Source organism: Falco peregrinus, chromosome 2 (genome assembly GCF_023634155.1).
Source record: "Falco peregrinus isolate bFalPer1 chromosome 2, bFalPer1.pri, whole genome shotgun sequence".
Taxonomy (NCBI): Eukaryota; Metazoa; Chordata; class Aves; order Falconiformes; family Falconidae; genus Falco; species Falco peregrinus.
Window position 1 is genome coordinate 41,181,819 of NC_073722.1, and position 13,957 is coordinate 41,195,775.

The 13,957-nt window shown below is 54.7% G+C and overlaps 1 protein-coding gene across 6 annotated transcripts in view; it reads right to left on the reverse strand.

Annotated features, from left to right (window-relative positions):
• RNF24 (ring finger protein 24) overlaps window positions 1-9,599 on the reverse strand; it is a 33,543-nt gene extending 23,944 nt beyond the window's left edge. The window contains exons 1-2 of one of the 6 annotated variants that reach the window (XM_055795329.1): window positions 9,545-9,599; window positions 4-85 (exon numbers count right to left, since the gene is read on the reverse strand). Coding sequence is in view for 2 of the 6 variants with exons in the window: in XM_055795323.1 (XP_055651298.1) it covers window positions 4-85; window positions 2,477-2,540 (146 nt within the window). In the remaining 4 variants the exon portion in view is untranslated. Of the gene's footprint in view, window positions 1-3; window positions 86-2,476; window positions 2,707-3,951; window positions 4,173-9,544 lie in introns of those variants that run through there. The other 5 variants (XM_055795324.1, XM_055795323.1, XM_055795325.1 and 2 more) reach the window with 5 other exon arrangements.
• Between the last annotated feature and the right edge of the window lie 4,358 nt (window positions 9,600-13,957).

Here is a 13,957-nt window from a genome sequence, read left to right on the forward strand (position 1 = left end):
TACCCGCACGGGTGCCGCAATGCAGCCAAGCCACGCAAACCCAACGTATCTGCTGAACGGCTACTGCGGTTTGCTGCCAGGGATGCTGGAAAAAAAGAAAAAAAATCCCTAATATTGCACAAAAATCCAGAGCGAGGAAGGGACAGGATGAAGATATTGGTTTTAAATGCTTTGTTTCACAAAGGCTCCTATAAATTGGTTCAGCTTTTAGTAACAGCACAGAGATCCCCTTTTAAAACACGGCGATGACGTTACATGGCATAGAGAGAAAAGGAGGAGGGAAAAAAAAAAAAAGGCTCGGCTAATCCTTGCAATTTTATAAGCATCTGAGACACTAATCCGTTGATCTCATTGAAAAGGATTAGAATTACTCTCTCACCAGTAAATTTAAGAAGTTTTCTACCAGATGTAAACAAAAGCGGAGAACAGCCTGCAGAGATGGCTGCCACACAGTGAGTCCTTGCCGAGAAATCCTCACCAGAGCTGGTTTTGGGGTGGAAAAGGGGAATTTCTATCCCAGCGCCATGGAGGGTTGTCTGGAGTGATGCCGGTATCTGAGGCAAGCTCAGTCAGCTTGCCCAGCTGCAGCCAAAAGGCAGGATCCTGTCCCAGGCGAACATCCCACAGGGGCATCACAACCCATTTTGGGGTCCCACTGTTACTGGAATGATGCTCCAGATTTTAAAAAAAAAAAACCAAAAAACCACACAACACCACATAAAACCTCCAACTTGTTCTGCGCTGGCTAAGGAAAACAGTATTTTAATAGTAAGGAAAAAAGAGCGCAAACTTTTAAGCAGCAAATTGGATAACTCACACAAAACCCAAGTTTTGCACAGCTTTACAGCAACCTTCATCACACAGCTTTGAGGCAAGGACCCAAATTATTAAATATATAAATATAACATGGCATCCTTGTGTAAACAGTCTGGCACCTGCTGCTACATTTGTAATGAATAATTCGTAATATTAGGAATAAATTATTTGATTTAGAAGATGAAGCAGGCAACGTACAACCTAGTTTTTGATACCAACCACCGTTTGTTCCCAAGTTCAATGTCCTGGCTCTTAAGAGAAGCATTAACAGCTGAAATAAATCAAAACCTAAAGGGGGCTTCAGGCAAAAAAGATTCAGGTGATCCTTTGGTGAGGATAAGCCACTTCAGTTAGAAAACAAAAGTTTTCTAATGAAGAAAGCAAACTTTTCTTAGTGCTTGCTTCTTTCCTCTTTAAAATGCCATGCAAAAAGGAAACCTGATGGGATTTAAGCTTCAGCCTCAGCTTAAACCAGAGCTCTAATCTTAAAGACACTTTTGGAGGCGCTTGATGGGACAGGAGCAGTACCTCTCTTCTCCAGCCCATTTTAATGGGGTACCACTTTTTTTTTTTTTTTTTTTCCTCTTTAGGCACAGAAAAATTTTCTTTTGGCTTTGGGAAAACACGTTGCATCCCCGTGCAGCCCATCTCCTAATGCTGCAACACTCCCACTCCCAGCTTTAGAGTCCAAGGCTCCTCCATACTGGAATAAACCACCCAGCACCGGGCTTGCCTCCAGCCCCATTCCTATAACATGGCTGCAACACATCCCAGGCCTTTGCCATCACCACTGACTCACTCCTGCTGCTGCATCAATGGCAGATGCATGGGGAAGGCGCTGCAGGAGATGCAAGAGAAGACGCTGCAGCTGATGCGAGGCGGGGAAGACGCAAGGGGGAAGTCTCAAGGGTAGTCAGGAGCACACAACAACTGAGTGTCCCCCAGACAAAGCCACAGCTGAGGAAATGATGCATTTTTTCTGCTTTTACTCCCAATGTGCCACCCCCAAATAATGCTCAGCACAACAGTGAGGTTTTCTTTGGGTGCAAATACAAAGTGAGGCCAGGGTGGAGAGCTCAGCTGATGGAGAGCAGACCTACGTGAGCGCCAGCAGACAGGCTCCAGCCAGCTCTCAGGCGAGATCATCATTATTTATTCAGCCACAAAACATCTAACACCACACAGTCCTGTCCCACTTTGGATAGCCACTACTGTCACAGAGTCTCCAAAAGCCTCATCTTTTATCTCAGATACCAAGAGAGTGAGACGGTGGGTCTTAATCCAGCACTTCTCTCAAGTAAAAAGCAAAAGAAAAAACAACCCTGCAGCTGCGTTAATAACCAAGGAGCCAGGAAATCACCCCAGGGGAAGCCCAGCCTGACGATGGGTTTTTATACAGAACAATAGAAAAATGAAAATCTTTAAAGCGCCATGGAAATATTTGCCTGCTCGCGACAAAGCTCTGCGTGAAGAGAAGTTTAATTCAATCCGTACGGTATGCCGGCAATTTAATTTCGCGCAGGCTGCAAGCACAAAGAGCCTCGTCAGGGGGAGGCACAATGCTCCGATGAGTTTATTTTAGTTGGAAGCCATCAGGTGGGAGACCGTGCTCCCTCCCACCCAATTCTGATGGATAATTTGGCTTCACCCTTTTTCTTACCTGCCAGGCTGCTCCTCCTGGCTTCAAACAGACTGACTGAAGAGCTGAAACCTCCTGCTTCCATGCCTGTTGGTTCCCAGGACAGGAATCTGCATGGCCCCAGAGCTCTTATATTTTCCCCTAAATAATCCTCCAAGCCAAGAAGCCAGGAAACCCACCACAATTTGCAGGCAGGGAGAGCAGCAACGGCCCCGAGCCTGACGATGGCTGAAAAAAGGAGGGTGGCTGCTCTCCCCACTCAGCGCTTTCAGTTTCTCTCTTGCAAATGCTCAACTGGCATGATTTCCTCTAAGGCGCTTTTGCAAGTTAAAAGCTGTATTAGGAGCAAGATTAATGCTCTACAAGGATAAAAAAAAACAACTTCGAATTGTTTAGATTGCAAAACGTCCTTTCAGATCATCAAGTCCAACTGTTAACCCAGCACTGCCAAGGACACTGCTGAACCATGTCCCTCAGCACCACAGCTACATGTCTTTTAAATACCTCCCCATCCCTGGGCAGCCTGTTCCAGTGCCCTTTTGGTGCAGACATGTTCCCTCACACCCAATCTCACCCTCCCCTGGCACAACGTGAGGCCCTTTGCTCTCGTCCTGTCGCTGGTTCCTGGGGAGCAGAGACCGACCCCCCTGGCTACAGCCTCCTGCCAGGCCGTTGCAGAGCCACCGGGTCCCCCCCAGCCCCCTTCTCTCCAGGCTGACCCCCCCGCCCCCCCCAGGCTGGTGCCCCAGCCAGACACTGAGGGGCTGGAGCGTGTCCAGAGACGGGCAGCCGGTGTCTCCAGGAGATGCCGTGGGAGACTGTGCCAGAGGCTTCACTAAGGCCCAGGCAGACACCGGCCACAGCCTTTCCCTGCCCACTGAGCGGGTCACCCTGTCACAGCAGGTGATCACAGCCGGGCCTGATCGCCGGGCTGTCCCGTACGTGCCGCCTGGTGGCACTTGGGATGATGCTCCATAACCTTCCCCGGCACCGAGGTCAGGCTGACAGGGCTGCAGCTTCCTGATCCTCTTTCTGGCCCTTGTTGTAGACGGCCTCCAGCCACCACACCGCCCTTCTCGGCTCAGGAGCAGCCGGTCCAGTGGGCACCTTCCCTCGCCGGCTCCCTCACCGGCTGGGCCAGGGAGGTCTCTTCCACACACTCCGGGAACCTCCTGGGCTGGTCCCTCCCTGCCGGGCTGTACTTCCAGCGGGCAGCTGCTAAGCTGAAGGCCCCCACCAGAACAAGGGCTGCCATTGTGAGACTTCTCCCAGCTGCTTATAGAATATGTCACCTGCCTCTTCGTCCCGGCTGGGTGGTCTGTAACAGACTCCCACCAGGTATCTGCCTTGTTGGCCTTTCCCTGACTCCTACGCATAAGCCCCCAACCCTATCGTCACCTTTGTTCAGCCCTGGACAACCAAAACACCCTGCAACCTACAGGGCTACCCACCGCCTCTCCTTCCTTGCCCATCCCTTCCGAAGAGTTCATACCCACCCATTGCAGCACTCCAGTCGTGCAAGTCATCCCACTGTGTTTCTGTGATGGCAGCTACGTCCTAATTTCCCTGCTGCACAGTAGCTTCCGGCTCCTCCTGCTTGTTGCCCACACTGTGATGCCTTTCAGTTGGGCTGTTGATCCCGCCACCTTTTTGGGGGGAGAAGCCCCAATTCCTGCGTGACCATTCTCAGGCGGTTCCGTGGTTCTGACACATCCATGACCCTTGCGTCTTTGCTGCCGCATGGATCTCCATCCCCTGCCTCCACTGAGGTGGCAGACCGAAGGACCTCGCAAGCGTGCTGTCCCTCAAACTCTGCTGTGGTTCCCCAGGCTTCTCTCTAGTGAGCCTGGGTTTATCCCTTTTCCCCTTCAAATCTAGTTTAAGTCTCTTTCAACGAGCCCTGCTAACTCCTGCATGAAGATTCCTTTCCGGCTTTGAGACCGGTGTACCCTGTCCGTTGCTAGCAGCCTTGTGTTGTGTAAACTGACCTGTGATCAAAAAACCACCAAAATAAACAAGGAGAAGTTATTCCTGCTTGCTTATCATGTCCACAGCCCTGGAGCTTGCAGAAAAAGGAACCAGAAGGAGTTCCCCGCCTAGGCTTCCCACAGCCCTCTCTCCTCCTGCTTCTCAGTGTCTCGCCTGCTTTTTCCAAAGGCTGATCCAGTTTTAGCTCCAGCGTCGGAGCAACCCGAGACCTCGCAGCCTTCGGCTACGCCAAGGCAGCTGCTTGCAGCTAATTTGGTCTGTGAGGTCTGGCACCCAGCTCCTGCTGCCCGTCCATGCATCAGCACCGAGGCTTCTTGTTTCTCTCAGAGCAGCGAGGTCGGGCACAGAGTTGACCATCCTCCAGAGGCATGTCTTCTCTCCTGCCACTGCTCATCCCCACCTTGGAGGCTTCACAATTGCTCTGTCCTCACCACGGATGCTACTGCTGGCATCCTTTCCAGGTGCTTTGGATGGCCACTCTTTCCTCCCATTGACATCCCTCTGGCACCGCAATCAGTTCATTAAGAGGACACAGGAGCCCCTGACACATAGTTGGAACTTTTTAGGTTTGTTTTTTTTCTTTGATGGAAAAGAAATGTGCGATACCGGTGAAGAAAGACACGCTGGATGGATGGCCTATGTCATCACTCTGGGGAGGGAAAATGATGCAGCTCCATCCCCAGTGAGCACTCAGGGCTGCATCCTGGGATGGGGGAACCAGGTACTGCTCCAACCCACCATTCCTGATGAAGAAGATACTGAGGCTTTCCCATTCTTCAAGTTAGGAAGCAAGTTACCTCTGCCCATTGCTACTGTGAAACTGCGAGGGTTTTGCATCCTCTCTTTGAGCACGTGTTCGATGGGATCACCTGCATTTCTCAACCAAAAGGCACCCACTGGAGTCAGGCAATAGCTGAGCTCGCCTGCAGATAAGCCCCACATCACATCATCGCTGATGTCATTATTAAAGCGCTGTCAGTCACTCAGGGTGGGGACATGGGCAGGATGGCCACTCCCGACACGAAGTCTGAGTGGTTTCAGGGCAACGTCACTATGAAGGGACAGGAGAGGGAAGTCTACACAAAGTAGATGTTATCTTATGTCAACAACACTCAGCTTCATGATGAATGATCACAGGAAATAAAAATAAACCGAAATCCAGCTCAGCAACACCAACCACAGTCCAGACCAAGGCACTTGAAGACCAGGAAAAGCTTGAAACCCAAAAAAACACTCTCCAGACTTTGACACCAATGGTTCCAAGGTGGTTGAAGACCACCAGAAGCATCTGCATCCCCAAGGGATGGAGTCCTGGGTTTACTGTGCAGCTGGGTGAGACAGCAGGAGTTTGACCCATTCGGAGAGGACCTTGTCTCAGCCGTGCCAAGCCCTGCCATCCCCTGGCAGAAGCATTTCAAGTCACAGTGGTGGGAGCAGGAGAAGATGAGCATGCCCAGCCATTCCTCTCCACCTTTTCTACACTCAGGTGGTGTTTTACGGCTACAAGCTAATCACTCTCAACATGTATTGTGCCGTACAGCTAACATGGAAGCGACAGCTGGGCTGTTGGGAGGGATGCCCCAAGAAGGAACATATGGAGAGGTGGTCCATAAGCACAAAAGCCCTTCTAGCAAAGCCAGGTGTCCTCGTATCATTCCATGCATCACTTAGTCCAGGAGATCAGCTGGAAATCAGACCTCCTTCAGAAAAACCCCCAGGCTTGGTTCAGTCTCACAGTCTGGAGACATCCCATGAACAGCTCTGCCGATGCCTCATCTAAATCTCCCACAGGACGTGGACAGGACTACTCTCTGGCCAAGAATAATGGTAGCAACCAGCAGTCATCATCTTATTCCCATTTGGCACGTATGGTCTTCCTTATTGAAGGTCAGACAGATCCCACAACATCCAGTGCATGTCAACCAAGGTGTCCTTCACAGCTGGTCCACCACAGGTATCCCCAGCTGTGCTCAGAGGTAAGTGGACTGAAGCCTGGGCTGCACAAGCAAGAGGTCCCACCACAGCTTACCCACCTCCACCTCCTGTGCCCCCAAACCTGAGACAGCCTTTGACCAAACAACAGTGCCAGTGACCCAGGCAGCATGCCTGGAGTTTCCAAACCCAGCTGGAGATGAGAAGGAAGGTCGTAGCCAGCACACCAGCTTTGGCATGAACTTTTACTGGTCTAAGAAAAATAAGCAAACCTGAACTGAGCAGGTTGTCAAGTGGAGCTTCAGGAGGTTGTGGAGGGGATTTACTTTGACAGTAAGACTGGGAGGCCCAGAGGTCACCACCACATTCACCTCCAGCAGCTCCACCACCTGCTCAGGACCAGGCCACTTTCACTTGTGGGCATCAGCACCTTGACTTGGTAACTGGATCACAGTATCCCTCCCAGCTGCTTTCAGCACACAGGGCTAGAAGGATTTCTTTTCCTGTTTTTTGCTGTGTTTTAAATATATCAATTAGTGCATTTTGGGTTCCTTCCACTTTGCCCCCAAGCATTTCTTCTGTCAGGGGCTATATTCTTCCACCACCAGTTATTGGAGGCAAAGGCTTGTTATTTTTCCGGGCTGGGGGCCAAATTTGTATTTAATTTTTGCTCCAGATGGCACAGCACTCTAGATGCGTCAGCTGGAGCATCTAACCTGTATGAATAAAGTAATAGAGCAAATAATCTGATTTACTCAGGGGCTGTTTGACACGCTCAAAGTAGCTCTGTTTACACCCGTCATAAAAAAAGAAGTGTTAATATGAATTCAGGCTACAGTCTCGCTATCAAACTAAACACACAGGGGAACTGAAAAAAATAGGAATCAAAATAATAATATTAAAACTTGTATTTTGCTTTCTCGCAAGTCAAGCATACAAAGAAAGGCTTATTTCAGCTGACAAGGCAGTCAGGTCTGAGCTCAGACCTGGGCTTCGTTCACCTTCCTCCTTCCTCACTGGCCCCAAAGCTGCTGTGGGCAGCGGGTCATGCAAACAGAGGTCAACCCTCTCCTCCTACAAGCAAGGAGGAGAGGTGCTGAACCCTGATTTCAGTGTGCGGTGCTGAGAGCTTATGGCTCTGCTCACCTGAGGAGAGGCGAGGACACGAGAGGACAACCACAAGATGCTCCAATTACGCTTCTGGCTAATTCACACCATTTCTAGGAAGGTGCCGCATCGCTCCACCACAGCCTGCAGCTGGGATATGTTCCCTGCAAACTAAACCACCCAAAATAACCCAGAAAAATAAAAAAAAAAATAAAAAAAAAAGAAAAAGAGATGCAAGTAGTCGGTTTATCTGCCTGGGCACACAAAACGCTGCACAAAATCAGCTGAGCCCGCAAACGTCAGGAAACAAAGGGACAGGGGTTTTGTTTTGTGCTTGCCTTTGCTCTGTTCAGAGCATCCTTGGGCTGCAAGAGCCCGTCCTGGCGGCAGCTGAGACAAAGGAAAGCCAGGAGCTGTAGGCAGGAGGCAGCTGGGGAAAACCGGGGCGAGGAGGCACCCGCATTGCCCTCCCCAGCAGCTGCGGAGCTGGGTTCGCATGTTGCCGAACACGTTATACATGGTAGGAAACTCGAGATCAAAGGAGAGGAGCGTGCCAGAGCAAGATGTCATCCAAACGCCCTGCCAAAGGTGTGCAAGGGAGGGGGGAAATAACCCCCAGACACACACGTTGGCACATTTGAAGGATCTGGCACCATTTATAGGTGCACAGGGTGACTGGACCTATGGAGATGCTCTCCTCCGCCTGCCCAGGCTAAAACAAAGACAGGCTAAACTAAACAAACAAACAAAAAAACCAAAACAAAAAATGCAGGAGGTGCATTTTTACCCATTAGTTTTCAGTCCCACGGGACCCACACAAGTCTCCTGCCAAAACAGGCAAAGCAGCGGATGCTGGGACAGCTCCGTACGTGCCTGTATGGCAGGAACAGCAGCCCTGTATAACTCTGAAAAGCAGCTTTTCCCATTTCTGGGTGGTTTTTTTTAAGCCGAAGAAACCCACAGCGTCCTGTCTCAGCCCCAGGAAAGCAAGGCGACGTGCCTGACTCAAAGCCAGCAGCTACCAGGAACAGGGTGAACCGGGGACCCCAAGCCGAGCATGGGGTGGGACTCCCAGGAGCTCCCCCTCATAAAGGGGGTGTGGGGAGGATAGGGACACATCCCCTGCACAAGTCCCTGTCCCTTTGTGCCACCCCAGCCCCCTCCTCTGTCACTCCTGGGCAATGCAGTCACAGATCACGGTCCAGCCCCTGCTGCCCCCTCCTCCAGGCTGTCCTCTCCGCCCCACAAGTGGGGACCTTATGGGTCCCAAGTAGAAACCTTATGGCATCCCCACCGGGCTGCCAGCCACCCCAAAGGCACACCCTGGTCACCCTGAGGGCCTGCCCTACAGGGGTCTGCATGGGGGCAGGAAGGACAGACCATGCCCTGCAGGGCACAGTCAGGAGCAGCCCCATTTCCCTGTGGGGGTCCCTGCCCCATCGGGAGGCTGCGGAGCGGAGCCAAGAGAACGGGCAGCCTATCCCCCACTGGGGCTGCTGAGGAGGGGGTGCCCCTACCTCACAGAGCAGTGCACAAGGAGGGGCCCTGCCCCAAGGGGTTGCTGAAGAAGAGGTCCTGCCCCACAGAGGTGCACAGGGAGGGGAGCCCCTGCCCCACAGAGCGTCACACAAAGGCCCTGCCCCACAGAGGTTATAAAAGAGGGGCCCTCCCCCGCAGAGCAGTGCACAAGGAGGGGGTCCTGCCCCATAGAGCAGTGCACAGGGAGGGGAGCTCCTGCCCCACAGAGCATCGGACAACGGCCCTGCCCCACAGGGGTGCTGAAGGATGGGACCTGCCCCACAGAACAACGCGGAGGGAGGGGGCCCTGCCCCACGGCGGGGCCGGAGGAAGGCCCCTGCCTCACAGAGCGGTGCAGAAGGAGAGGGCCCTGCCCTACAGGGGGGCCCTGCCCCACAGAGCAACGCACAGGGAAGGGGCCGTGCCCCACGGCGGATGGGGGGAGCCGTGCCCTGCCCCACAGAGCGGTGCACAGGAAGGGGGTGCCCGGTCCTCCGGCGCCCCAGGGGGCCCCCACCGCCCCGCAGGCCGCCCCGCACTCACCCGCCGCTGTCCCGCCGAGGCTCGCGCCGGCCGCACTGCCCGGCGGCGGGGAGGGACCCGGATGGAGGAGGCCCCGCCCCGCCCCGCCCCCGCCCGGTGCCGGGCACCGCCTGGTCGCTTCGCTGCCCGCATTGCGCCTGCGCGGCGCCGCGCCCGGGGGCGGAGCGACGGGGTGACGTCACATCAGGGTGGGAGGGGGTGGCGGGTGGGGCGGTGCCGAGGGGGTGAGGGGAGGAGGGGTGGCACTGGGGGCCGTGAGGGGAGAGGGGCTGGGGCACGGGGGCTGAGGAGATGGTGTGAGGGGACAGGGGGTGACATTGGACCAGGCAGTGGTGAGGGGAGAGGGGCTCTGGGGACAGGATGTGGCTGTGGGGACAGAGGCAGTGTGGACCTGAGGTGACTGTGGGGACAGGGAGATGGTGTGGGGACAGGAGGTGACATTGGAGGCAGAGGCTGTGGGGACATGAGGTGACTGTGGGGACAGGGAGATGGTGTGGGGACAGGAGGTGACATTGGAGACAGAGGCTGTGGGGACATGAGGTGACTGTGGGGACAGGGAGATGGTGTGGGGATCGGAGGTGACACTGGGGACAGGGGGTGTGGTAGTGGGGACACATGAGGTGACCATGGGAGCAAGGGCTGTGGGGACAGGAGGTGACATTGGAGACATGGGTTGTGGGGACAGGGATGGGGGTAGCAGTGGGTGAAAATAGAGACAGGGCGTGACAGCGGGGATGGGGTGATGGTGGTGACAAGACAGATGATATGGAGGGGGGGTGACCCTGTCCAGGGTGGCAGTGGGGTCAAGAGGGAACAGGAGGTGACACTGAGGTGGGTGTGCAGGCAGGCACTGTCCTGCTCCGGTCACCTCTGCCAGCAGCCGGCTGTGCAGAGGGAGAAGGACCCATCCCTGACCCCATCCCCAGGGACATGACGTCATTTGTGAGAGAAGTGACACCACCCCCCAGTGCCAGGATGTCAGCTAGCCAGTGTCACCTCACCGGAACGAGCTCCTGTTGTCCTGAGGACAACAGGTTTTCTCTTCCCACCCTCTGAAGACAAACTGGGTGGGCAGCAGGAGAGGCCAGCGGGCACCTACGCAGCGGGGGCTCCGCACCCTGCTGCAGCCGGAACCGGGTGACAACTGGCGTGATAGCGGCGTGCGCGTCATCAGCTGCAGTGATTTACTGAGCGCAGGATCTCGGGCACATCAGTGACTCATCTCAACCTTATCAGAGCTCCTCTCAAGGTTTGAGGCGCCCGAGCTCATCTGGAGGATGCTATTAATGTGCCAAGGAAAGTCTTATCTTCCTCCGTTCCCAGCTGGGCGTGCGAAGCCTGGCAAGGCCAGATCCAATGGTGGGCAAGCCAAGGAGAGAAGGTAGGGCTGTAATTAGCTGTGAGTCTGTAATGAGAAACCCGTGAATACAGTTCATCTGTCTGTTTCCATCCCTTGGCCCCACACACCGGGCTGTGCTGTGGCAGTAGCCACATCCCAGTGAAATCAAATGGCCTTTGCCGGCGATGGTGGGAAACTCCTCCAGCAGCGGGGACCAGCACTGCTTTCCTGCCTCGCCTCTCTCCAGGCTCTGCAGAGGTCTGTGACGTGAAGGTCCTCGGGCGCTCTTGAGAGCATGAACTAATCCCAGCTGCGACCTGCTCTACCCCGCCAGCAGAGGAAGGCAGCAGCGTGAGCGCAGGATGCCCTAATGTGGTGTCATGGGAGAACTCGCAGCATCTTTGAAGACGACGCTGGCCTTGACCTCAGGATGCCTGAGCGATGAGACAGGGAGCCAGTTTGCTGGATGTTTTCACTGAGTGAAGCCTCATTCCTGCTGTGGGAATCCCCACTTTGCATGGGAGGGTTTTGCCTAAACATGCTCGAGCTCTCTTTAGCTGGGAGCCCTGGTGTCGACGAAGAGACTGCAGAGCCAAGGCTCTGTGAGGACCTACTGCCAGCAGCTAACGATGAATTTGGGAAGCAAATGCACTTGGAGATCAGGTTCTGCCATTCCTCCCACGCTGGCCAGCCGTCATCACCCCTGGGTGAAGCCTGGAGCTGCAGCTGGTGGAGGGGAATGCTGCTGGCCCCAAACGCAGTCTTTGTCCTCTGCACATATAGAATCGTAGAACGGTTTGGGTTGGAAGGGACTGTAAAGACCACCTAGTTCCACCTCTCTGCCATGGGCAGGGACACCTTCCACCAGACCAGGTCGCTCCAAGCCCTGTCCAGCCTGGCCTTGAATACTGCCAGGGATGGGGCATCCACGGCTGCTCTGGGCAGCCTGTGCCGGTGCCTTGCCACCCTCACAGTAGAGAATTTTTTCCTAAGATCTAATGTAAATCTACCCTCTTTCAGTTTAAAAAGTGTTATCCCTCATCCTATCACTAGACTCCCTCATAAAGAGTCCTTTCCCATCTTCCTTGGAGGCTCCTTTAGGCACTGGAGGGCTGCTCTAATGTCTCCCTGGAGCCTTCTCCAGGCTGAACCACCCCAACTCTCTCAGTCTGTCCCCACAGCAGAGCTGCTCCAGCCTCTGACCATCTTTGTGGCCTCCTCTGGAGCCACTCCAGCAGGTCCATGTCCCTCATGCCCCCGAGCTGGAGGCAGCGCTGCAGGGGGGTCTCACCAGAGCGGGGCAGAGGGGCAGAGCCCCCTCCCTCGCCCGGCCGGCCACGCTGCAGGGGATGCAGCCCAGGGCACGGGTGGCTCTCTGGGCTGCGAGCGCACAGTGCCGGGTCACGCCCAGCTTCTCATCCACCAGCACCCCCAGGTCCTTCGTGGGGCTGCTCTCAATGCGCTCATCACAGCAGGCTGTGATAATACACAAAGGCAAGCGATGCTCCGCATCTGCTCACACTGCTTCCTCTGTTATCCATATTAAAGGAAGAGAGTCTGGCCCTTATTAATAAATTGTTATTCTTGAACTGGTTGGTAGAATCCGCGCAGAGCTGTGGGGATGTGTGCTGGCTCCAGCACCTCGCCGGGCTTTGTGCGAAGGGTGGGAGGGGGAAAACCAGCCCAGCCCAAGTACCGGCGGGGTTTGGGAAGAGCATGCTGCCAGCCAGATGGCACATGAGCATGGGCTTTCCATGGATCAGGACCAGTCCTGCGGCACGGCCTTGCTTGCTGTCACCACAGTCTGAGGATGCACAGGGCAGGGTGTCCCTGCAGGCTGCTCCTCTGGGAAGTCTGTGAGGGTTGATTTCTGAGGGACGGGGCTGCACTGGTGGGAGTCTGCATGTGGGAGAGTAGGACTCCAGCTTAGTCTGACTGTCAGGACCCAGAGGGAGCTGAGGACTAGCATGCTCAGTGCATGGCTTCTTAAATGCCACCTCCTCCTCTAGCATTCCTGAGCTGCTGAGACCTGGGAGGAGACTAGATGACATCCACCCCAAGGAGGTGATGACACAGGCATGAAGGAGTCTGGGGTGCAGGTGGAAACCAGGCTGTGACATTTCACCAGAGGGAGAAATTCCCTGGAAGAGAGAAAAAAATGCACAAACCAGCCCCACAGGCAGGGACCTTCTGCCCCTGGACCGTGGTGCGGGGTGGCTGTGGGGATTCCCAGTGCTGGCACTGGGCTTCCAGATACTGCCCCGCACCCAGACTTTGCTGCCACTACAGCAAACAGCTCCCTGTGATGCACTGTCCTCCCTGCCTCAGTGTCCCCTTTGGGAAGCACTGCTGTCTCCATGGGGATGTGGCCAGGAAAGTCCCCTTGGTGGAAGGGGAAGGATCAGATGAGCAGTGTCTTGTCTGTGGGCTGGTGGTGTGAGGCTTGCAGGACAGAGGCACCTGAAACTGGCTCATCTCGGGGAGTGGGGACATGTCCCTGAGCTCTGATTCACCACCCTGACTGCGGAGGAAACCATGCTGGTCACTTTCTCCCTGCTCCGTGTGCTCCTGCTAATAACACCCACTTCATGTATGAGAAGATCCATTTTTTCCTACCCGATGAGCGAAGGCATTTGAGGTCGAGCATGCCTGGACCTTCCTGCAGAGAGATGACATGATAAGGAAGGGTGGGTCTGTCTTGTGGGGAAGGTGGAATATGTCTCCTTTCGCCTCTCATTCCTCTCCGGGACGTTTTTGCTTTGTGACAATCACCCGCCCTTAGTTATAGGAAGGCTCGCAGGCCGGCTGATGGACCTCCACCGCCTCCTTCCATCCCACTGCAAAGCTGCGGCTGCGCTGCACAAGCACAGCCCCCGCTGGCAAAGTGCGTAGAGCAGATGGAGCAGAGGCTGCCTTCTCTGGGGCCAGGGACCTCCTCCTCCTCTTATGATGCACATGACACTCCTCTGCACTGATCCAGTCTCTAGAGACACCCTGAAGTCTTTATTCTGATTTTGGGGAGGAAGCAGAGGGGGTTGAGGACTTGTTGTGGAGCAGCTCATCTTTAGGAGACT